Raw genomic sequence first — 27,134 nt, forward strand, 5'->3', positions numbered from 1 at the left:
AGTTTCTTCAAATATATATATTCTGTCAAAGATGGGTGAATTTCTAGTTTAACTATATTTCCTGTATCTCCCTTATTATTAGGAGATGAATATATATTCTTCTGAAAGGATCCTAAACTAATCTACCAAAAACTTCATCTACTACCATCGCCACCAAGTTGGGTCCATTTTTATTAAGTAGTGCTCCTTGCACACCAGAAGTATATCAGGGTTCAGTTGTTTCATTCAGGCAGAGCAGGCAATAAAGTTTAATCCCATCCCCATTGTTAAAAAGTTGTAAGAAACTGAACTAGAATACAGATAATAGCATCTAATCTTTCTAAGCTATTCTTTCCTCAGTGAACCATAAAGAACTTCAGAGTAACTTTATAAACTAAACCTCTGACTCAGAGCTATATTCTATATGGGTAATATAAATTTCTTAATAGTTATCAAAACTATTAATCCATATTATGTGAGTGCTGTATTCATTTAGCATAACCATACACCAAGTTAAAACAAAAACTACTCACTAGATCACGTTTTTCAAATACTCACATTACAAAGAATTTTCATATACCTTATCCATATTTATTACCATATTTCCTTACCTGCCCCTACCATAGTCCCCATTCTGTTCCATCTGTAAAACAGGAGTTTCTTTTGGCAGGTAGCTTTGCTCCTGATGCCCTGTTACTGTAGGGTTATGCCGTTCAGTTGGAAAGTTCCTTGAACTAGATCTGTTTAATGGTCCATCCCCTAAGGACACAGAGCCCTCTGTCGAGTGTTCTGAACCACTCGATGACCTAAAATGAGGCTTCACACTACAAGAAATATAAGATCACAAATGAGAAGATAAATCAAGACAGAGAATCCTTCCTCTTAATGGTAAAACTATCTAACAGGACAAGTTAAAATTGCATTCTACTGTATTCTGATTTTCCACAAATTAAGTTAAACATAAAAGGGTCACATTATAAAAATATAAACTCTTTTATATCCCAAATATATTATTTTTAAAAGGCAAGGCATTTTTACATTTAAAAAAGTTGTTTGGAGAGATGTGGTGTAAGATCCCAAATTCTTCAGGATGAAGCTACTTCTACCTCAATGCTCAAGATACAATTAGGATTTTTAGCTAACTTAACACCGTTGCAGCCTTGACATATCTACATCAGCCAGGTTTTAAGCTATTAATGAGTTTATGCCATATTTCTCAATGGGGCAATATCACCATGCCTAGTGGGAATAAAAAAGGTTCATTGGGTGGAGGAGGGGGAGAGTGGGGAAGGGACAAAAAATCCTAATCTTATCCTTTTATAAAGCACAGATACACATACATTACATAAATAATGTTAATCTCCAATACTCAACTTTCACAGGGAAAAACTGGGAGGGGAGTTTAAAGAGGCTCTTTAGGGGAGTCACAATGAAAACCAGAGAACAGTGCAATATATTAAAATCCCAGCTAAATTAGTTGTTCAAAGATCATATGTGGGGGAAAAGAAAAAGCTAGGAAAATATAATGTAACAAATAGCCTGGCATGGTTTCATGAATTAAGTATAGAATCTAGTAAAAACAAGCAAGAAACCCCGATAACTATGAACAAGGGTAGCTTTTATATTGGATGGTGGATATAAACACCCAATAACAATGTGTAAGCAGCTAAAGCTAGGGTACAGGAGAGGCTGTATTCAACCAACAGTGAAAACCTCTAAAGTAAACCCAAGCAATGGAGGTTCTTGGCTCTATAGCAGATTTACAAGGAGGTATGAGATTTTTTTTTTTTTTAAAGATCTTCTTTATTTATGAGAGACACAGAGAGAGTGAGAGAGGCAGAGACACAGGTGGAGGGAGAAGTAGCTCCATGCAGGGAGACTGATGTGGGATTTGATCCTGGGACTCCAGGATCACGCCCCAGGCCAAAGACAGGTGCTAAACTGCTGAGCCACGCAGGGATCCCAGATTTTTTACTTATAATTTATATATTCTATTTTACAGTGTATTTTCATAGTTATAAATTTATATTAATAACACATTGACAATTCCTGGTTCTCTGAATTCAGATTTAAAACTTCAAAATAATTTTAAGCCCAACAATTAAACATTAATTCCAACAACATCTCTAGCCTATTCCAACATCTCCAACCCTATTCTTCACAGAAAATAAAAAATTAGGTTACTACCATTTAATTTAAATATAAAAACAAGGCTACAAAGTTGGTTTGACTTTCATTAAGATTATACTTTTCAAAGTAATCATTTGTCACAAAATAGATTTTTAATAATGATGAAAACTGTAGAATGTCAACACAAAGTTTTTTCAAAATATTTGTATTATCTGTATCTGAAAATGACTTCATGAGCTGTTTACATATCTGTTCAGAAACTATCATTCACCTAAATCTTCTCATTGCATTTCAATATACCTAACAACTAAGTCATTATGTTTAAATAGCCCTCAGATCTCATAATCTTACCCTTCACTGAGAGGGACTTACAATCTCAGTCTAGGCAAAAGAAAAAAAGAAAGATAAAAAATAAGTGATAAAAGAGAGAAAGGAAGTAGTAAAATGACAGGAAGATAAAGTATGAAAGGTAGAAAAATGCCCAGACTTCTGAAAGTTAGTCCTACTCTAAGTAGGTCTAGTGATCATCACTGGGCTATTAACAAGGTTCATATAAAACCACAAAAGGGCTTTCTTAAAGTTACTTTCTCCTTGACCAAGAACTTTAAATAAGTAAATAAATAAAAATAAAGGTCTGGAAGTGGTCACTTTTTAGAAGAAATAAGAATTAAGATTAGTTAAAAAGCTATCTTAGTTTCATCTGTAGTATTTACATTTTATAAGAAGAAAGTAGGGGATCCCTGGGTGGCTCAGTGGTTTAGCGCCTGCCTTTGGCCCAAGTTGCGATCCTGGAGTCCCAGGATCGAGTCCCACATCAGGCTCCCTGCATGGAGCCTGCTTCTCCCTCTGCCTGTGTCTCTGCCTCTTTCTCCCTTTATGTCTGTCATGAATAAATAAATAAAATCTTAAAAAAAAAAAAAAAAAGAAGAAGAATAAAGTACTACTCATGTATAATTTTTGTAACTAAAAACTAACAATCTGTATTGGTCAAGTATACAAAAAAGGATGGTACATGAATGGTTTTGAATAACAAGCAAAATTATACTAAACTTGTACCTTTAAAAGCATAGGCACATCTCTTATAAGCAAGGATGACTGGACTATCATTCTTGGCTTTGTTATTGTAATTTCAACCTTTTCACCAAGAAAGCACAGCAAATAAAAACAAGTGACAATAAAGGAACACCAAGAACCCATTTAATACATTTTTTAGTCAAAAATCTACAAATTGCTAGTACTTTTAGTTATTAGTTAAAAATTGCTTTTAGGGGATCCCTGGGTGGTGCAGCGGTTTGGCACCTGCCTTTGGCCCAGGGCGCGATCCTGGAGACCCGGGATCGAATCCCACATCGGGCTCCCGGTGCATGGAGCCTGCTTCTCCCTCTGCCTATGTCTCTGCCTCTCTCTCTCTCTCTGTGTGACTATCATAAATAAAATAAAATAAAAAATTGCTTTTAGTCTATCTGATAAGAAAGATGTATACTCAACTGTCTAAAGCAAAAATCACTCTTAAAAAAAAAAAGGTGAAATCAACAGATACATATTTCTAAAAGCTATTTCTAATCAGAGTAATCTGTATTTTCTTTTTTTTTTTTAATTTTTATTTATTTATGATAGTCACAGAGAGAGAGAGAGAGAGAGAGAGAGAGAGGCAGAGACACAGGCAGAGGGAGAAGCAGGCTCCATGCACCGGGAGCCCGATGTAGGATTCGATCCCGGGTCTCCAGGATCGCGACCTGGGCCAAAGGCAGGCGCCAAACCGCTGTGCCACCCAGGGATCCCTAATCTGTATTTTCTAACAAGGAAGTTGCAAGCTGTCATTTATTCTAATTAAATTATTTTTAACAGAAAGCTTTACCAGTTATGGTAGAAGAAAGGAAGGATCTAATCTCAAGTCTGCTGATAATACCTAGTCATGTAACTCTAAGCAAGACTTTTGTCCTCAAGAGCTTTCACTTTCTTCATCTATAAAAGGAGTTAAAACTACGCCATTAACAAAGGTCTTTCCAGATTTAAACACCATTCTATGTGCTCATTGGAAATTAACCTTTTTGAACAGGATGGGATTAAAGGACAATATATGAGGCTCCCTGTACTTCTATTCGTATGTCCCAGGAATACATGAATTTTGCAGTTGTTACTTTATTACCAAACTAAGAATCATCTACAAGAGCACAATAATCTATTTTTCATTTATTTTTAAAAATTCTTTTATCTATGAAGAATCTTTCATCTTGTCATATGACGAGATTACATTTGAAATTTCATAAAGCAGTAAGAATGGGCATATGTAGTAAAATTTTTATGACACTTAAAAACAATTTTAAAATGTTTTAACTAATTGTGACAATTAAAATGAATACAAAAAACTATGACTATCAGAGGATGGTACACATGAATGCCTCCAGAATCCACTGAGAATATTTAATACTACGAGTATTCTTTCTCCAGTGAAGCATGTTTCAAGTAAACCTTACAAAAAAGAATTAAGTTCCTAGAAGTAATTTCAGAAGAACACACCCCATCTAGTCTCCTTGCCAAAAAGAATCAACTGGGAGAATGAGATCTGGCAAGAGAAAATCACTGGAGAAATAATTTAAAAAGCCAAAATCCAAAACTCAGGAGGCCCACAAAATAAGCAAACAAAAAACAATAAATGTGAAACTATTAAATAAATCTAAGCAACTATATAAGCCCTTTGTTCTTAGGTCACTCATACTGTCAAAAGCCATAATATATACCAAGTTATTTTTTTTTTTAAGATTTTATTTATTCATTCATGAGAGACACAGAAAGAGAGAGGCAGAGACATAGGCAAAGGAAGAAGCTCCGTGCAGGGAGCCAGATGTGGAACTCAATCCTGGGACTCCAGGATCATGCCCTGAGCTGAAGGAAGGCAGACGCTTAACCGCTGAGCCCAGGCGTCCCCAAGTTATTATCAATTGTTTATATAAAAATAACACTTAGAGACTTATCTTTTATATGATAGCAAATAATTCCCTGAGTTCTCAATAATTTATTTAGAACACTTTTTTTTTAAGTGTTGGCTTTGAAGTCAGATTGTGTGGGTTCAAACTTTTGGTTCTCTCTGTTACTAGCTACATGCTCACAGACATGATATTTAACCTTTTATGTCTCAATTTCCTCATCTTAAATAGATATAATAACTATCTATCTTACAGGGTTATGAAAATTGTGATAAAATATGTAGTCTTTAACAAAGCTTTAGACATTAATGTTCCATAAACGTTAGTTTTGTCTGCTGAACACTATAGTTCGTGGAAATTTCAAAAGTCAATTCTCAAAAATCCCAAATAACTCATATTCCCAGCATACAATACTGAAATCAGCTAACACTTCTATCCTCAAAAAAACTCTCATTTTCCAAAATGTTACCTATTTAACAAACTAAATGGTACTTAAATACCAGATTTTGTTACTATCATAAAACAATTTTCTATTTTATTAAAAAATCAGTATGAAAAAAAAATCAGTATGTATTATGTACAATCTCAGTTCTAAGTATTTTTTACACACATTACCTACTCTAAAGTCAAAGTGTGTTTATTAATTCTAAAGTAAATCATTTAAGTTTTTTTACTAAATCTGTAAATAAGCACTGCTATTAACACAGTAATATTTTAAGAACTACTGGGAATTGTGTACAACATAATCCACTATATTTTTGTTTTTTATTTTTATTTTATTTTTTTTTAAGATTTTATTTATTCATGAGAATACACAGAGAGGAGAGAGAGAGAGGCAGAGACACAGGCAGAGGGAGAAGCAGGCTCCATGCAGGGAGCCTGACATGGGACTCGATCCTCAGTCTCCAGGATTCCAGGATTACGCCCTGGGCTGAAGGCGGCGCTAAACCGCTGAGCCACCCGGGCTGCCCTATTTTTGTTTTTTAAAGATTTTATTCATTTATGAGAAAGAGAGAGAGAGAGAGAGAGAGAGGCGCAGAGACACAGGCAGAGGGAGGAGCAGGCTCCATGCAAGGAGCCCAATGTGGGACTCGATCCCAGGACTCCAGGATCACGCCCTGGGCCGAAGGCAGGCGCCAAACCGCTGAGCCATCCAGGGATCCCCATTTTTGTTTGTTTTTATGTAGGCTCCATACTGAGCATGGAGCTCAATACAGGGCTTGAACTCATGACCCTGAGACCAAGACCTGAGCTGAAAGCAAGAGTTGGACACTTAACTGACTGAATAATCCAGATGCCCTTATTCCCCTACGACTTTTACCTTACCGATTTTTTTGGAATGGTCGAGGCATATTCACAGCAGCAGCATTTGTTTTATAAGATCCTGGTGCATTAAAGCCATTCACAAAACTACCATTGGGAAAGGGAGCCTAAAAGAAAATGCAATGTTTAAAAGCAATTTTTAAAAAAGGGTAAAACCTAGTGTAAAGGTTTAATAAACTCCTGATGAACTAACCTAGGATCAAATTTTTAAGATTTTTTATTTTTAAGTAATCTCTACACCCAACATGAAGTTTGAATTCACAACCCTGAGATCAAGAGTCACATGCTCCACCAACTAAAGCCAACAAGGCTCCCCCTCAGTTTCTTTTACAATGCAAAAATAATCTTAAGCATTTTACTTACTCACTTTTGTAATAGTCACTTGTTCAAGTATCACTTGATTTACAGAAAAAGGAATCATTAAGTCATTACTTAATAAATGTACTTTATTTTTATTTATTTTAAATAAATTATTAAATATAATAAAGTATTTTATTGTACTTTATTTTAACATTTCTCTCTGAAAAAGTTTAAAGCATTTTAAAACTAATCAGGATTTATCCAATCTCTTATTTTAATTTATTCAGCAAAATCTAAAGAATAAAATAGGAACCAAATAGCTCAACTCTTAGTCACATGGGAATTAGATATCCTTGATATCCTTATCTCTACCTTAAAAACCAGAAAGAAATCAGTATCAACACAAAACACAATAATAAAAAGTGATTACTCTAGCTGATTTCTTAAAATTTCAGCTTGAATGAAAAATTTTATAATTCTCTAAGGATCTCACTTACCAGTGGTGTTTCAAAGTAAGGTGCAGGATTTGGTGACCAAGACTGAGGCACAATACTATAGACCGAGTATTGTTGGTGAGGATTATATACAGGCTGCATAAAAACTGGTGAGGCATACTGTGCTTGAGTTTGAATGGGCTGACTATACATGCTAGAATCCATTAATCGATAACCATTCTTAGCAAAAAATGTATTGATGGCTTTTATCCTTGCCTAGAAGCAAGAAGAACACATTATAATGAAGAACTCAGTGTATATTTTCACAAGTATATTTAATTTACATTTTAAACATATTTAACCAACCATATTATTTTTGCCTACTTATAGAGTCAGTGGAGCAAAAGGAAAGGATAGCTTTAAGCTATTTAAAAAACTTTTGCATGGCAAGTACAACAATGAACAACGTAAAACTACAAAAGTCAAGATAGTCAAAAGAACTGCAACTTATGACAAAGGGGCTAATATTCATAGTATACAAATTCTAAAAACAGAGATAAAAAATGTATTAGAGAAATGAACAGAGTTCACAGAGAAATGGAAGGCAAATGACTCTTAAACATATGAAAAGATGCTAAATCTTGCTTGTAGGAGAAATGCAATTAAAATGGAATTAACAGGGATGCCTGGGTGGCTCAATGGTTGAGCGTCTGCCTTCAGCTCAGGGCATAATCCCAGCGTCCGGAATTGAGTTCCACATCAGGCTCCATGCGGGGAGTCTGCTTCTCCCTCTGCCTATGTCTCTGCCTCTCTATGTCTCTCATGAATAAATACAATCTTAAAAAAAGTGGAATTAACATTTCTTGCTTATAGGACTGGCAAAAATACAAAAATTTGACAACTACTCTGTTGATAAGGTTGTGGGAAAATAGGCACTCTAAATATACTGATGATGGAAAAAAAAATATACTGATGATGGGAATATAAAATAGCATAATTCTTATAAACAAAAATTTAGCAATATCTTCCAAAACCATATATGTATTTACCATATCTCATTAATCTCACTTCTAAGAATTTTTTTCCAAATATACATTGAACTAAAAAGTTTAAAAAAATGCACACAGCTGTTCACTAATACTAATTGTAATAGGGAAGGGGAGGGAACTACTCCTCACACACATACACTAAATAACTGAACAGTCCATCAATGGTTGAATACACTATAGTACATCCACACAATTGAGTATCATGCAGATGTAAAAAGAACTGAGGAACTGCTCTAAATATTATTAGAGTGATTTGTAGAATACATTATTACTGTTTAAAAAAAAAAAGTAAAGCAAGGAGGATCAAGAATATATATAGTAAGCTATTGGTTAGCTAAGTCAGATAGTGATATAAAGATATACTTGTATACACACATATGTATCTATGAATATGAACTTAATACACTGTTTGAGGCATTACTTTTAAACCATAAACACATTGAAAATAAAATTTTAAAAATCAACTGTAAAAGTTAAAAGCAAAATTAACCTAAATGTGCATCCAATTAATAATAGAGAAATCCTAAGTGATTTTGAGCCATAATAAAATCAACTGTTATGAATGTTCCTTAGGAATAAACCACAAGGCAAAGTAAAAAAAAAAAAAAAAAACTTAATTTGTTTCCAGAATTATAATCCTACTGATATTGCTATTCTGATATTTTTGTGTGTGATTATGGGATACAGCAAATCAGTAATTATACTGGGGTCACTGAAATCTGAGATTTTCACATGGGATAAAGGAGATACAGATATGAGGCTGAAGTAGTAAAAATCATGTAAAGCCTGAATTTAAATCAGAAGTATCAGCATAAACTCATGATATATTTTTGTTAAAAACAAATACACACATTCTTTCATAGCTTTGTCCAATGAAAGGCTTTGAAACGATGAGCATACCAATAACCATGAAAACTTCTTGTACCTACCCAGTGGGCTGCAAAATATCACCCTCCCATTAAAGTGAGGACTCTGACTTAGGACTTGACTGACCCTAGGCCTTTGACACAAAACATAAAAGACACTGGAACATCTTGTCACACTAGGAATAAGCAAACCACTAAAAATTACTAGGAACAGGCAAACCACTGAAAATTTGACCAAAGGTTAACTCAAGGAGGCCATAATTCATCAATGAGGATAATAAATACACCAAATATGTTTAAATATCCAACAACAAAAAACATCAGAATAGTCACTTTTTAAGGTTCCCAGGGAACTAACACATTATTTTCAAAAACTGATAATAAAAGCTAGTACCGAGCACTTATCATGCATTCAATATGAGCTATACCTCAAGGTAATAAAAATGATGGCAAGCTTTTCTTTATAGAAGCCCTTCAACTAATAAATGGAAAAAAGAAAGCCTGAAACTAGCACCTCTTTGTAGCCTTTAATTAATAGATTTAGTCAATGATCAGTAACACCCAGCATAAAAGACAGACACAAAAACACAGGTTTTTTGTTCTCTCTCTGCTGCTTCCAAATCAAACCATTATTTTGATCAAGCCTCTAAATCTGGCTACCAATTTGCATGAAGTACAGAGGACAGAGGATCATGCTAAATTACACTAAAAAAATATAACTAGCCAATTCAAAAGTGGGCAAAGGACTTGAATAGACATTTCTCCAAAGACAATATACAAATGGTCAATAAACATATGAAAAGATGTTCAAAACCATTACTCATTACAGAAATGCAAATAAAACTACAATGAGATACACCTCATATCCAATAAGATGACTACTATTATAAAACAAGCAGAAAAGAATAAGTGTTGGAGAGGATGTGGAGAAATTGGAACCCTTGTGCACTATTGGCAGGAATGTAAAATGGTATAGATCCTGTGAACACAGTATAGAAGTAGCTCAAAAACCTCAGAATTACAACATGACCCAGCAATTCTACTTGTGGGTATATACCCAAAATAACTGAAAGCAGGGTCTCGAAGAGACAGTTGTATACCCATGTTCACTGCAGCATTATTCACAATAGCTAAAATGCAAAAGCAACCCAAGTGTCCATCAACAAATTAACGTGTTAAGTAAAATGTGGTATATACATACAGTGGAATGTTATTCAGCTTTAAAAAGGAAGGAAATTCTACAATATGCTACATGGATAAACCTTGAAGACATTATGTTAAGTGAAATAAACCAGTCACAAAGAAACAAATACTGTATGATTTCATTTATATGAAGTAATTAGAATAGTAAAAAAATCACAGACCAAAAGAATAATGGTGGTGGTTGTCAGGGGCTGGAAGGAGGAGAGAATGGAGAGTTACTGTTTAATAGGTCTAGAATTTCAGTTTTACAAGATGAAAAGAGTTATAACATGAATGGATGTGGTGAATGTGTTTAGTACAATTGCACTGTATAAAGATAGTAAATTTTATAAACACAGTAAAAAAATATAGCTAGCAAAATGTATGAGAAACTCTAAAAAACAAGAAACAGTTATTTCAACATACTTCCCAAAGAAAAAATAAATAGGTTTAAGATGAAACTACAGATTTAAACTGAGAACAAAAAAAATGGTAATCAGGAAAAATCCCTGGGACGCCTGAGTGGCTCAGTGGTTGAGTATCTGCCTTTGGCTCAGGGCGTGATCTGAGTTCCAGGATCAAGTCCCAGGATCAAGTCCCATATCGGACTCCCTGCGTGGAGCCTGCTTCTCCCTCTGCCTGTGTCTCTGCCTCTCTCTCTCTCTCTCTCTGTGTGTCTCTCATGAATAAATAAATAAAATCTTAAAAAAAAAAATCTAAAAGAGAAAGTTTAAGGTCTAATTTAAAGGCATTATTCTAAAAAAATACATTTTATTTTCACATTTTTTAACTACTTTATTTTTTTTTAAGTTTTTTTTTTTTTTAAGATTTTATTTATTTATTCATGATAGTCACAGAGAGAGAGAGAGAGAGGCAGAGACACAGGCAGAGGGAGAAGCAGGCTCCATGCAGGGAGCCCGACATGGTATTTGATCCCGGGTCTCCAGGATCGCGCCCTGGGCCAAAGGCAGGCGCTAAACCGCTGCGCCACCCAGGGATCCCATATTTTAACTACTTTAAAATAAAAGTAACTCTCCATTAATACTTTTCTTAAGAACAGAATTACAGGGATCCCTGGGTGGCGCAGCGGTTTGGCGCCTGCCTTTGGCCCAGGGCGCGATCCTGGAGACCCAGGATCGAATCCCACGTCGGGCTCCCGGTGCATGGAGCCTGCTTCTCCCTCTGCCTATGTCTCTGCCTCTCTCTCTCTTTCTGTGTGACTATCATAAATAAATAAAAATTAAAAAAAAAAAAAAAAGAACAGAATTACAATATTTCCATTTTGTATTTGTATACACTGTACCTATAAAGCAGAAATCAATATACTGTAAATTAATTTTACACCGTATCGAAGAGTATTAAGTAGTAAATATGTCATGTTAATATGCTCCAAGTAGGTTTTTTTACATTTAATACAATATGCTTTATAGATTTAGGAAAAGAATTACAAGGAGATTTTTATTGGTTAAGTGGACTACATCAATGCAACAAATACACACAAAATTTCAAAGTCCCAAACAAACAAAAATGATTATTTCTCTTACCTAATATTAATAGATTTGACAAAATAGGCAAAGGCTTGTACACTGAAAACTAGAAAGCAATGCTGAGAAACCAAAAGCCTAAATAACTTTAGAGAGACACATCAGAAGATTAAATATAATGAAGGTGGTGATTTTTCCAAATTAGATGAAATCGCAGTCAAAATCCCAACAGGCGTTTTTGTAAAACTGACAAACTGATTTGAAAATGTCTATGGAAATATCAAGGACCTGGAATACCTAAAGTAATTCTGGAAAGTCAAAAATTTGAGAACTTAAGACATTACCTGATCTTGTAACTTTTCATAAAGCTACAGTAATCAAGACGGTAGGGAACTGATTTAAAGATATACAGATCAATGGAACAGAGTCTAGAAATAGACCAAGCATATACGATCAAGAAATAGTTAACAAAGTGACCAAGAATCTTTTCAACAGGTAATGCTGGAACAAATGTATGTACATTTTGAAAAAGAACCCTGACTCTTCACAACATACAAAAGAAACATGAAGTAGATCATAAAATCTAAATGTGAGTATAATCTAAATGTCAAAGTATACTTCTAGAAGAAACCACAAAGAAAATATTCATGAACAGAGAAGACATTGATTTCAGGCAAGACAAAAATAATGAACCCTAAAAGAAAAGTGAGATATAAAAACAGATTTTATTAAAATTAAACACTAATTTTTTAAAATATTTATTTATTTATTCATTCAGAGAGAGCAAGAGAGAGGCAGAGACACAGGCAGAGGGAGAAGCAGGCCCCAGGCAGGAAGCCCAATGTGGGACTCGATCCCAGGTCTCCAGGATCACACCCCACGCTGTAGGCTGTGCTAAACCGCTGCGCCACCGGGGCTGCCCCTAATTTTTCTTTTTTAAACTTCTGCTCTTTGGTCAATTACTTTTCGACAAAGGAGGCAGGAATATGCAATGTGGAAAAGACAGTCTCTTCAGTAAATGGTGTTGGGAAAACTAACATGCAAAATCATGAAACTGGACCACTTTTTTATACTACATACAAAAATAAACTCAAAATGGATTAAAGACTTAAATATAAGACCAGAAATAAAAAATTCCTAGAAGAAAACAAAGGCAGTAAACTCTCTGACATCAGTATTAGCAATATTTTTTTGGATGTGTCTCCGCAGGCAAGGGAAACAAAAGCAAAAATAAACAAATGGACTATGTCAAACATCAAAGCTTTTTTTTTTTTTTAAAGATTTATTTATTTATTCATTCAGAGAGAGCGAAAGAGAGGCAGAGACACAGGCAGAAGGAGAAGCAGGCTCCATGCAGGAAGCCCGATGTGGGACTCGATCCCGGGTCTCCAGGATCACACCCCGGGCTGCAGGCGGCGCCAAACCGCTGCGCCACCAGGGCTGCCCAACATCAAAGCTTTTGCACAGTAAAGGAAACCATCAGCCAAATGGAAAGGCAACCCACTGAATGGAAGATATCTGCAAATGATAACAATGATAAGGAATTAATATCCAAAATACATAAATAACTCACACAACTCAGTATCAAAAAAACACAAAACAATTTAAAAAACAGGGAGAGGACCTGAAGAGACATTTCTCCAAAGAAGTCATACAGATGTCCAACAGACACATGAAAAGATGCTCAACATCACCAACCATCAGGGAAATGCAAATCAAAATCACAATGAGGTTATCTCCTCACACCTGTCACAAGGCTATATTTAAAAAAAAAAAGTAGTAACAATGTTGGTAAGGATATGGGGAAAAGGGCAACTTCTGTACACTGTTGGTGGGAATGCAAAATGATGCAGCTGCTATGGAAAAAAAGTATGAAGGTTTCTCAAAAAATAAAATACAACTACCACATAATCCAGCAATCCCACCTCTGCATACTATCCAATGAAAACAAAAATGCTAACTTGAAAAAAATATATCCCTATGTCCACTGTAGCCTTACTTACAATAGCCAAGATATAAATGCAACTTAAGTGTCCATCAATAGATGAAAGCATTGTGTACACACACACACACACACACAGGAATATTATTCAGCTCTAAAAAAGAACGAAATCTTGCCATTTGCCACAACACTGATAATATCATGCAAAGTGAAATAAGTCAGGGAAAAAATACTGGGTGATTTCACTTATATATGGAATCTAAACAAACAATACAAACAAAACAGAAACTCACTTATTCAGGATAAAAATCTGATGATTGCCAGGGGGGAATAGGGTGGAAGGATGGATGAAATAGGGGAAAATTAAAAGGTACAAATTTCCAGTTATAAAATAAGTTAAGTCATGGGGATGTAACGGATATATATGGAATGTAGTTATAAATATTGTAACAAGTTTGTATGGTGACAGATGGTAGCTAGCTTTATGATGGTGATCACTTCCTATGTATATAAATTTTGAATCACTACAATGGACACCTGAAACTAATATTGTACATCAACTACGCTTCCATTAAAACAACAATAACAAAAACCTCCAAAACTTCTGCTCTTCAAATATGCACTGTTACGAAAACAAGAAGGCAAGTAACAGCCTAGGGGAAATAGATTTGCAATATAAACACACTCCTGACAAAAAACTTATATCCAGGAATTATAAAGAACTCTTATAATTCATAGTAAGACCAACAATCAAACTTTATTAAAATAGAAAAAAAGATTTAAAAAGAGACTAACCAAACTACAGTACATTTCTACTATTTGGCAATAAAAGAATGAACTACCAATACATGCAATAATATGGTTCACTAAAATAATGGCAAGTGAAAGAAGTCCAGCACAAGGGAATATACTGTATAGTTTCATTCATATGAAACTCCAGAAAAGACAAATCTATGGCTGCAGAAAGCAGATCAGTGACTGCCTAGATTGGTGGTTGTGGATGGTTGGAGACTGGAAAAAAAAAAACAAAAAACCTCAAAACCCAAAACTAATAAAAATTTATGCTTAAAACAAATATCTTATGCAAATTATACCTCAGTAAAGTTGATTTAAAAACAGACTAAAAAATAATCTTTTCTGGAGAGGGCCTTAGCTAACTAAACTAGACTCAAAATCCAAAGGCATAAAGAAAAAGATTTATCAGTCTTACAAACTTGCTATAAAAAAAAAATTTCCACAGAAGTACCACTAACACAGTAACAGTCACATCTGATAAAACTAATCTCTAAACACTTACATAATCACAAATCGTTAAGAAAATCTTTATAGAAAAACAGCCATAAACCTAAGTAGAAAAATCAGAATCAACCACATTTTAAAGAAATAAAAAGGGGATCCCTGGGTGGCTCAGCAGTTTGGCACCGGCCCTGGGCCCAGGGTGTGATCCTGGAGTCCTGGGATCGAGTCCCACATTGGGCTCCCTGCATGGGGCCTGCTTCTCCCTCTGCCTGTGTCTCTGCCTCTCTCTCTCTCTCATAAATAATAAAATAAAATCCTAAAAAAAAAAAAAGAAATAAAAATACTAGTATGAATTTAAGTTAATTCTATTAAACAAAGGCATAAACTCTTCAACTTAGCAATTTCATTTCTAGGAATTTACCCTAAAATTATATTTGCATATATAGACCAAAAAAATGTATAAAAATGGCAGAATAGTGTCTAAAGGTAATTAATACTCAGAACATCTAGTTCTCAACAAAAAATTACAAAACACACAGAGAACTATGACCCATTCACAGGAAAAAAAAGAATTTGATAGAAACCACCCCTTAAAGGAAGCCCAGATATTGGAATTACTGCTCAAAGATGTTAAACCAGCTATCTTAAAGGTGTTCAATGAACTAACAGAAACCATTACAAACCTGAGATTACAAACCTGAGAGTAATCAGGAAAAAAACGTAGGAACAAAATAATGTAAAGGAAATCAGTAGGCCTATCCTACAAAAAATGCTAATGGCAGTTATTCAGGGTGAAATAAAGATACCAAAGGGTAACTCAAAGCCATAAGAAGAAATAAAGAACACTGGTAAGGATAATTACATAGGTAAACATAAAAGAGATTATTATTATACTTTTGGTATATAATTCCTTTTTTTAGATTTTTATTTATTTATTCATTCATGAGAGACAGAGAGGCAGAGACACAGGCAAAGGGAGAAAGAAGCAGGCTTCCTGTGGGGAGGCTGACGCGGGGCTCAATCCCAGGACCCCAGGATCACGCTCTGAGCCGAAGGAGACGTTCATCCATTGAGCCACCCAGACATCCCTTTTTTTAAAAAAAAAAAATCTTAATTATTTGAAAGTGTACATGTGCACAAGTAGGGGGGCAGGGAAGAGGGAGAAGCAGGAACCTCTTCTCAGCACAGAGACTGATGTGGGGGGTTCGACTTCAGGACCCTGGGATCATGATCTGAGCCAAAAGCATACGCAAAACCATCTGAGCTACCCAAGCACCCCACTCTTTTTTTCTTATCAGATTTATTTATTTTTTAAAAAAGATTTTATTCATTTATTCAGGAGACAGAGAGAGATAGACTCAGGGACACAGGCAGAGGGAGAAGCAGGCTCCATGCAAGGAGCCCGAAGTGGGACTCGATCCCGGGACTCCAGGATCACGCCCCAGGCCGAAGGTGGCGCCAAACCGCTGAGCCACCAGGGATCTCCTCTTATCAAATTTAAAAGACAAATGAGAAATGAATAAAACAGAAGTACAGAAGCAGAGTATTTGAATACTATTGTAACTAAGCATTATTCACATGAGGTTTTTATAAATTTTATTTTAACCCCCAAGAGAACCACACACACACACACACTTTAACAAAATATAGAATAGGAAAGAAGGAAATAAAAAAGGCAGTAATAGAAAAGTTGGGGGGTAGGGGCGCACCTGGGTGGTTCAGTCTATTAGGCATTTGCCTTCGGCTCAGGTCATGATCTAGGGTCCTGGGATCAAGCCCTATCTTGGGTTCCCTGCTCAGCAGGGAGTATGCTTTTCCCTCTTCCTCTTATCCCTCCCCCATCCCTCTCCTGCTCTCTCTCAAATAAAATCTTGAAAAAAAGAAAAATTGAGGGGGAAAATAAATATGAAAATCATACAGAAAATACTAAAAATGGAAGAATTATTCTTCCTTATCAGTAATTACTTTAAATGGCTTAAATTCTATGACTGAATTAAAAAAACAAACAAACCAGGATCCATCTATATGTTATCTATAACAGATTCATTTTAAATCAAAGAAATGGGAAGTAACAGGATGAAAAAGGACATTCCAAGTAAATAGTAACCAAAATACATCTAAGATGTCTATACAGTTGACCCTTTCAACAACACAGGTTTGAATAGCACGTGTCTACTTATATGCATGTTTTCAATAAATACAGTACAGTACTGTAAATGTATTTTCTCTTCCTTTATTTTATTTTTTAGAAAAGATTTTTATATATTTTAGAGAGACAGTACTCTCGAATTAGGGGAAGGGGAGAGGGAGAACGAAAGAGAGAATCTCAAGCAGAGCCTTGCTGAACACAAAGCTCAACTTGGGGCTCAATCTCATGACCCCGAGATCATAACCTGAGCCAAAATCAAGAGTTGGACGCTTAATCAACTAAGCCACCCAAGTGTCTTCCTTTATTTTAATAACTTTTTCTCTAGCTTACTTTATTTTTTTTTTTAAGATTTTATTTATTCATGACAGACACAGAGAGAGAGAGAGAGAGAGGCAGAGACACAGGCAGAGGGAGAAGCAGGCTCCATGCAAGGGAGCCTGACGTGGGACTCGATCCAGGGTCTCCAGGATCAGGCCCTGGGCTGAGGGCTGCACTAAACCGCTGAGCTACCCAGGCTGCCCTCTCTAGCTTACTTTACTGTAAGAATACAATACATACAATATACAACATATATTTGTTAATCAACTGTTTGTTATTATAAGGGTTCCAACAACAGTAGGCTAGTAGTTCTAAGTTTCTGCAAGTCAAACATTGTATGTAGATTTTCAAATGCTGGGTAAGGACAGGTCAGCACTCCTAACCCTCGTGTTGTTCAAGGGTCAACTATATCATTAGGCAAAACAGACTAAGTTACAAAAGGTTACAAGCCACAAGGGACATTATATACTGATAAAAAAGTTCAATCTAGCAAAAAGATAAAACAAATATAAATATATGCATCTGCCAACAGAGCCTGAAATAAAGCAACACTGACAGAAGTGAAAGGAGAAAAAGACAATGCTACAATAGAGACTACAATGACTGTCTTTCAAGAATAAATAATGAGACAGAAGAGCAATAAATAGAGAACCTTACCCATAAAAAAAGGATGAAATCTTGCCATTTGCAACAACATGGATGGATCTAGAGAGTATAGTGCTAAGTGAGTTAAGTCAGATAAAGACAAATACCATGATTTCACTCATATGTGCAATTTAAGAAACAAAGCAAATGAAGAAAAAAAGAGAAAAACCAAAAAACAGACTCCTAACCACAGAGAACAAAATGATGGTTACCAAAAGGGATGTAGGTGGGAGGATGGATGAAATAGATGAAGGGGATTAAAAGTACACATATATTTTTTAAAGATTTTATTTATTTATTCATGAGAGACATAGAGAGAGAGAGAGAGAGAGAGAGAGAGAGAGAGAGGGGCAGATACACTCGCAGAGGGAGAAGCAGGCTCCATGCAAGGAGCCCAACGTGAGACTTGATCCCAGGTCTCCAGGATCACACCCTGGGCTGCAGGCAGCACTAAACCACTGTGCCACCAGGACTGCCCTAAAAGTACACTTATCATGATGAGCACTGAGTAATGTATAAGACTGAATCACTACCTTGTACACCTGAAACTAATATAACACTGGGTGTTAACTATACTGGAATTAAAACTAATAATAAAATAAAATCCCTGGGGATCCCTGGGTGGCGCAGTGGTTTAGCGCCTGCCTTTGGCCCAGGGCGTGATCCTGGAGACCTGGGATCGAATCCCACATCGGGCTCCCGGTGCATGGAGCCTGCTTCTCCCTCTGCCTGTGTCTCTGCCTCTCTCTCTCTCTCTGTGACTATCATAAATAAATAAAAATTAAAAAAAAATTAAAAAAAAAAAATCCCTGTCAGGGAAGAAAAAAAAAGAAATGGAGAACTTGAGTAATACTATAAACCAATCTGAACTAATAAGGCAGTACACCAAACACCACATACATTTTGCACAAGTGTACATGAACATTCTCCATGATAAACTATACGTTGTGCTAAAAGCAAGTTTTGACAAATTTAGAAAGACTGAAACCATACGAAGTATCCTGGAATGAAACTGGTAATTAAGAAAAAGTGGAAAATTAGTAAATATGTGGAAATTCAACAATGCATGTTCTTAACCAATGGGTCAAAAAAAAAAATGATAAGGAAGTTATTAGAAAATAACTGGAGGGGTGTCTGGGTGGTTAAGGTAGATGCTTAACTTGGTTAAGCATCTACCTTCGGCTTAGGTCAGGATCCCAAGAGTCCTGAAATCCAGCCTTGCATCAGGATCCCTCCTCAGTGGGGAGTCTGCTTCTCCCTCCCCCCCGCCTGGTGCATCCCCTGCTTGTGTTTTTACATTCTCTCCCTCTTTCAAATAAATAAGGAAAATCTTAAAAAAAAGAACTGGAGATGAATGAAAACAAAAACACAATCCATCAAAATTTATTGGATGCAGGGAACAGTGCTAAGAGAGAAATTTATAGCTATAAGCACCTTTGTTAAAAAGAATGATCTCAAATCAATAACCCCAGTTTTCATCTTAAAAACGGGGAAAACAAGCAAACCAGATCTAAGGCTAGATACTGCATGATTCCACTTAACTGCAGTATCTAAAATAGGTAAATTCATAAAGACAGAGATTAGAAGGAAGATTACTAGAGAGTGGAAGGATAAGCAGTTATTGTTTCATGGATTTTCTGTATGGAATGATGCAAAAAATTCTAGACAAATACTGGTGATAGTTGCACAGCAATGTAAATGCAAATGCTAAAAAAATGGTAAATTGTATATATGTGTACTCTACTACAAAAAAAAAAAATCCCAAAGAAAAATGTAAGACACGATGTTCATAACACTAGAAAAATAAATCACTGCTCACTCACGGAGAAAAATGGATAATTAAATCGTGATGTGCATGAACAATATTGTGTGTATACTTGAAATAACAGTGAATGAAAAGATCTTGAAGATCTATTAAATGAGCTGAGTGAAGTAAGTCAGTCGGAGAAGGACAAACATTATATGTTCTCATTCATTTGGGGAATATAAATAATAGTGAAAGGGAAAATAAGGGAAGGGAGAAGAAATGTGTGGGAAATATCAGAAAGGGAGACAGAACATAAAGACTGCTAACTCTGGGAAACGAACTAGGGGTGGTAGAAGGGGAGGAGGGCGGGGGGTGGGAGTGAATGGGTGACGGGCACTGGGTGTTATTCTGTATGTTAGTAAATTGAACACCAATAAAAAAAAAAAAATAATAAAAAAAAAAAAAAAAAAAAAAAAAAAAAAGATCTATTAAATGAAAAGAGGAGGTGGATGTCTACTGTACATTCTTTATCATGTAGAGAAGAAAATTCCTAGGTGGCTATAGAAAAATGCTCATCACCTCTGGGGGAAAGGACTGAAGGAATCTGGGAAAGAGAGACTGAATTAATTATTCTTTATTTAATACTGTTTGAGTTTTTTAGAACATGCAAGTATTTTCACACTTTAAATTCTGAAATAGACATATAAAAGGAATATATAAATATATATTCTATTTGACATGTTCTGTAATATTTATCAGTTATGACACCCAAATAAAACTTAATATTCTCAGTCATAAAAAGAAAATTAAAACATGATGAGGCACTGTGTCTTAACGAAATTATCAACAGGTGGACAATATTAGTCATTTAATCCTTTTGTCCTCCAAGATCACTGTTTGTGAATCACAGAATTTCAGAAATGAAAAGCATGCACACTTCAAAGAAATAAACCAGGACCTCAGAGGTAACCTGACATACCCAAGATCAAAGAGCTTGTGGCTGAAAGCAGGATCAATGGTTGGAATATGATTTCTGGCTCCTGCACCTGTCTTTCTGGGTCTCAGGTCATTTGGTTTTAATGAATGATATAAAAATTAATGTGAATTTGTAAATCTCCTAGCAAGAACATTGCAATGTGATGGCTAATTAAAGGAACCATAAACAAAAGCCAAAATGGCAGACAACAGTACTTATACTGAAACATATCTATGCATATATTTTTAAAAGATTTATCTATTTATTTGAGAGAAAGAGAGAAAGAGAGCTCGGAATGTTTGCACACAAAAGGAAGCCAGGGGAAGGGCAGAGGGAAACAGAGAAGCAGACTCCCTGCTGAGCGCAAAGCCCAATGCAGGGCTCCATCTCATGTCCTTGAGATCTCGACCTGGGCCAAAATCAAGGGGCAGATACTAAACCAACTGAGCCACCCAGGCACCCTTAGAAAGAGAAAGAGAGAGAGAGAGAGAGAGAGAGAGAGAGAGAGAGAGAGAGAGAGATATCAAAATAAATATAATATCAAAATAAATATATATATATTTAATACTACATCTAAGATTTCAAAAAAGCAATCAGCTTTAAGAAATGGGAAGTATAAGGAATAATCAAAATGATTATTTGTAGATGACATGCTCTCTGCCAGATGATCTTCATTAGACATAATAAAGGAATTTAGACAGGTTCCTGCAGTGATGTTTTTATTTTAATTAATTAATTAATTAATCGGGGGGGGGGCAGTGACATTTTTTAAAAAAGATCACTAAGCTACCAAGGAGAAGTGGAAAGCAACAAAAATTACTTTAAGGAAGAAATGATAAAAGTCATACAGAAAAAAATGGTCTGAGAAGAACCAAGACAATCTTAATAAGTATGAGTAAGGAGGGATGATTTGCATAAGGACATAGGATATTCTAAAACTATGGTAGTTAAAACATATTTATATTGATAAATATAAAATATAAATTGAAAAAAAACATATTGATATTGGCTCAATAAAGACGGATAGAATAGAGAACCTAAAGCCGACCTGACAGATGCAACATTACACACAAGTTGTGGAAAAATAGACCACTCAACAAATTATTAAGTGTTGAGATAACTGCCTTTCCATACATGGAAAAAAATTAGATTCCTATCATGTCCTGTACGTGATAATTAATTCCAAATATATCAAAGACGTAAATCTGACATACAAAACTTCAAAGCTATTAGAAGACCTAGAAGATCTTTATAGCCTCAAGTAGGAGAGAGGGATTATAGGGAGAAGCAGAGGAAATAGAATAAATGACAGGTCTCTTCATTTTTTTTTTTTTTTTTTTTTAATTTTTATTTATTTATGATAGTCACACAGAGAGAGAGAGAGAGGCAGAGACATAGGTAGAGGGAGAAGCAGGCTCCATGCACCGGGAGCCCGATGTGGGATTCGATCCCGGGTCTCCAGGATCGCGCCCTGGGCCAAAGGCAGGCGCCAAACCGCTGCGCCACCCAGGGATCCCGGTCTCTTCATTTTTAATTATAGAAAGTAATAATACCACCTGCCACACATCAATAATGAGATTTAAATATGTCCAGTTTTTAGAATAAATAGAGTATCAAAAGTAAGCGAATGTTAAGGATTCTATTTTATGCATTTATTTTTATTTTTTAAAGTAGGCTCCATGCTGGGGATTCATGGAACCCAATGTGGTGCCTGAACTCACAACCAGAGATCAAGACCTGAGCTAAAATTAAGAGTCAATGTTAACTGACCCAGCCACCCAGGTGCCTTAGGATTCAGTTTTAGACGGTAGCTCTGATAACAACTGGAGAACGGAAAAGTTGGGGGAAAGCTGAAGGCATTAATCATTAAAGGCTACTCCAACTGTTCAAGCCTAAACAATAGTAGTCATAATTGAAAGAAGTTTTATTTTATTTTTTTAAAGATTTTATTCATTTATTCATGAGACACACACAGAAGAGAGAGAGAGAGAGAGAAGCAGAGACACAGGCAGAGGGAGAAGGAGAAGCAGGTTCCATGCAGAGAGCCTATGTGGGACTCAATCCTGGGACTCCAGGATCACGCCCTGAGCCGAAGGCAGGCGCTAAACTGCTGAGCCACCCCGGGATCCCTGAAAGAAGTTTTAAAGGTAGATTCCACTGAATCTGAGAAAAAGTAAGACCTGTAAAGACAATGAGCAGGTGTCATCAATGAGAATTCCCAGATTCCCAAACGGATGAACGTCAATATGGTGACACAATTAATTTTGAGATGAGGATGACAGTATAGGGAAGGTTTTCCACCTCTGTTACTAAAAAATTATTCCTGCTCTTCATTTTGATTATCTTTCATGTTGTCAATGAGCATCTAACTAAAACTTCATGCAGTCTAAAGGTAGGCCTTTGGAAAGAATTGCTACCCTATCAACTAATTTTCTAGCTCATCATATGAAATTTCTTTGAAATCATGACAGGTTTTATAAAATATCCAAATGTATTTTTTAAATTCTCAAACAGACAAGCAACAACAATTTTCTGGCTTCACACTAGCCTCTACTTACAAACATTTCTTACCATGATTGGCTTGCCCTGAAATGTTTTAACTTCTTCTCTTAAGTATTTAAAAGCCTGTTAACAAAGCAGAAAGGAGCTTTTATTAGCATTCAAACATTTCATTAAAGCCATCTTTTTTTTTTTTAAAGATTTTATTTATTCATTCATAAGATACACAGAGAGTGAGGCAGAGACATAGGCAGAGGGTGAAGCAGGCTCCCTGTGGGGAGCCTGATGCAGGACTTCATCCCAGGACCCCAGGATCACAACCTGAGCCAAAGGGAGATGCTCAACCATTGAGCCACCCAGGTGCCCCAAAGCCATCTTTATTTTATTTTATTAAAAGTTTGGTAGAGTTTAGTAACTATCTCCAAGCTAAACAGTAAAAAATTCTAAAATCAATTCCATTATTCAGGTGGTAAGGAATGAAAATGTAAAAACACCTCAGCTAAAATTCAAATTTACTGTAGATTAGCTACTATGGATTATTGCAGAAAAAATGCACAAAACCCAACAGACCCAAAATATCACTATATATTTAGTTAAGAATGGTTCAATCAGACAGCTTTCTAAGACGAAGAATTAAAAAAAAAAAAAAATCAGTGGGGTGCCTCGCTGGCTCAGTTGGTGGAGTATGCAACTCTTGATTTCGGGGTCATGACTTTGAGTCCCACACTAGAGGTATAGTTTACTTCAAAAATCAACCAACCAATCAGTGAGCAGTTTTAAAATGCTATTAGAGATATTTTTGTTTTTGTTTCAATGCGAATATTACTTCTCTTTAAGTTGGATATGACAACATGTAAGAGTAAAATCATTAATGTCAAAATTCCAAAAATCAGAAAAGAAGTTATATATTTATTGCAGGCCTAGTATGTATATACTAATACTAACTACTGAGTACATGGTTCCCAATTTTTAATTTTAAAATTGTGCTTTTTATCAATAGGAAACTTCTTAAATTGAAACTGTAAAGGCTTTAAGAACACAATCAAAAAGGACACCAATTAAACAAAACCAAAAAGGTGAACAAGGTGATCAACAGTCTTCACAAATATTGCTGTAAGCATATATTTCTCAGTTAAAATATACCATTACTTTTTTTTTTTTTTTTTTGCCACCAAGACTTCAAATCAGAAGAAAAGTTTTCTTCTCACCTGCTGTGCATCTGTGTCTGACTGGAAAGTGATATACCAGTTGCTATTGTGTGCAAACTCACAGCTTATCACCTTGGGGCAGTTTTCATTTTTGAACAAAGCTTTAACTTCCTAAAAAAAGAGAAAACTTTAGTGTAAATTTTGTATATGATTGAGATAGAATCTAATTTTAAGATCAGCTAAACTGAAGCGTTTCACTTTTAGTGGCAAGTGAAATTTCCCTTACTGGTAAAATCTCTCTAGACCTGCCATTATCCAAAAAAAGAAAAAAGAAAGAAAGAAAGAAAAAGGTCCTCCATTAACATTTTCTAGGTGTCAGTTATTTTCTCAACCTCATTCAATCCAGGTTGCTCTGTCTATATCAGAGTCACAAACATGAACTCTGTGCAAAGGTATCTTTATTTTTCCATTATTGAAACTGAAATTTCATAACTGAACCCTAAAACAAATACATGTATTTCAAAAAGGAGGATTACCAAAAAAACTCAAACCTATGTAAACAGCTCACAGCTTGAAAATAGTTCATAAAAAGAAAAGAAAGAAAATAACTGGAAGTCAACATTAAGCATTTCTAAATGGTTATAGAGGGAAAAGAAACATCTACTGAAATTACATTCATGCAGCAGGAGACATAGATTTACAATGAAAACAACTCTGTTTAAAAGATTTATCATCTCCATTTTACAACTGAGGAAATGGTAGTTCAAATTGTTTAACCTACTCACACTGTCACAAAGAAGAACTCAAACTCAGATTTGTATGCTTCCGAACTCCATTCTGTCTAATACCATTTGAGTTCAAGGAGAAATTCAGTAGTAACCAGTAATTCCCAAATATAAACAATCTGATCAGGTTAAAATGCCCCATAAAATACCAAACTACCATGAGGTATCCATTTTTAAAAAGGTAATTACTAAGCTGATGGGACAATCAACATGATGACAGTGAAGTCTAACCTGTATTTTAACTCCCTTAAATTTTTACTGCACTGAATTAAAAGAAGAATGTCCCTACTTATAGAGATATTTGCTTGGGTCAAATACTACTTGAAATAAATACATAGGCAACCAGCTGAGTTTTGTGACACTATAGAAGTGGTGAAATATCACCAAGTTTAATTAATAAAATGCTCATCCAGTCCAGAATTACATTTCTGTAGAACTATCTGTGGAACTGTTAGACTGCCACCCACCAATCTCTACCTTCAAAAATCCAGATATACTCCAAATATTTCTAATTCTCTTAAATGAATAATGAACTGATTCGTTTGTATAATCTTTGTCGAGCTATCTTAGTCATCTGCACTTCCTTCACTTTTTCTTAATGAACAGTATGTTGCTGCCTTGTTCCTTCCTGCTTTTCATGTGTGACTTGTTTATGCATTCAGAGTGTAAATTACAGTAACTATAAAAATATTACCTAAACTTTGATTGGTTTTACATGCCAAATAATGCTCTAAGTTCTTTATATATTAACTCACTTAATTCTCACAAATTTAATGAGTTACATATTTAATATCCCATTTAACAGACAGAGAAAACAAAGCAAAAGAGGTTAGGTATTGAATCCAAGGTCACAGAGCTAACAGGTAAAAGCTAGAATTCAAATACCTAGGCAGTTTGGCTCATATATCCTATACTGTTTCTTAATAATGCAAAATTCTTCCCATTCTGCGATTTTCCTTTTAATTTGTTACTTTGACATATAGTTCATAATTTTAAATAGAAGATCTATCTAGCGACAGTTTCTTTTCTAATTTTTCTCACTGCTTCTAAGTTTAGGAAATCTTCATTCTGGAGAGTTAATACTGAATGACTCTGGGCAAAACGATTAACTACTAATGTGCCAAATTTGTTAGGTGGCAAGAGTCTAAAAATTCTTTTTAAATGGTTGACCAGAGGATCCCTGGGTGGCTCAGTGGTTTAGCGCCTGTTTTCGGCCCAGGACGTGATTCTGGAGTCCCAGGATCAAGTCCCGCGTCGGGCTCCCTGCATGGAGCCTGCTTCTCTCTCTGCCTGTGTCTCTACCTCTCTCTCTGTGTCTCTCATGAATAACTGAATAAAATCTTTAAAAAAATAAAAATAAAATAATAAATGGTTGACCAATTACTATCAGTTACTACTGAAGAGGAGTTATTACTCCTCTTCATCTCTAACTTATCATTTTAAAAAAGATTTTATGTATTTATTCATGGGAGACACAGAGAGAGAGAGGCAGAGACACAGGCAGAGAGAGAAGCAGGCTCCATGCAGGGAGCCCGACGTGGGACTCCATCCTGGGACTCCAGGATCACGCCCTGGGCTGAAGGCAGATGCTCAAGCACTGAGCCAACCAGGTGTCCCTCTAACTTATTATCATTAACATGGCAAACCAGTGTAAAGTTCTGTGGTTTACTGGTTAAGAAACATGGGCTCTGGAATCAGAGAGAGCAAGTTCAACTCAGATTCTGCCATTTAAACAGCCCATGTGTCCTTAAGCAAGTTATTTAACCATACTAAGGCTCAGTTATTCTATCTGTGAAACAGAGATAACAAAACCTTAGGCTTTAAGTAACCATAAAGTATACTGCACAATACTTGGTTAAACCTAATTATTAAATAAATGTTGTTATACATACATTACTATATAAGCATCTATTTCTGGATTATATTGTTTCATTCAAATGTTATTTTATTCTTGTACCTGTACCACACCATCTTTATGCCTGCAATTTTGCTTTATTTTTGCTAGCCAAGAG

At 35.5% G+C, this 27,134-nt stretch overlaps 1 protein-coding gene across 10 annotated transcripts in view; it reads right to left on the minus strand.

The window, feature by feature from the left end:
- The window catches only part of LARP4 (La ribonucleoprotein 4), a 222,137-nt gene that overhangs the window by 13,826 nt on the left and 181,177 nt on the right, over positions 1–27,134 (minus strand). For 9 of the 10 annotated variants that reach the window (XM_077870095.1, XM_077870092.1, XM_077870093.1 and 6 more), the window contains 5 exons: positions 24,398–24,508; positions 23,262–23,315; positions 7,157–7,369; positions 6,363–6,466; positions 591–803 (listed from right to left, as the gene is read on the minus strand). In XM_077870095.1, the coding sequence (XP_077726221.1) occupies positions 591–803; positions 6,363–6,466; positions 7,157–7,369; positions 23,262–23,315; positions 24,398–24,508 (695 nt within the window). Of the gene's footprint in view, positions 1–586; positions 804–6,362; positions 6,467–7,156; positions 7,370–23,261; positions 23,316–24,397; positions 24,509–27,134 lie in introns of those variants that run through there. The other variant, XM_077870098.1, reaches the window with a different exon arrangement.

Source organism: Canis aureus, chromosome 25 (genome assembly GCF_053574225.1).
Source record: "Canis aureus isolate CA01 chromosome 25, VMU_Caureus_v.1.0, whole genome shotgun sequence".
Lineage (NCBI taxonomy): Eukaryota > Metazoa > Chordata > Mammalia > Carnivora > Canidae > Canis > Canis aureus.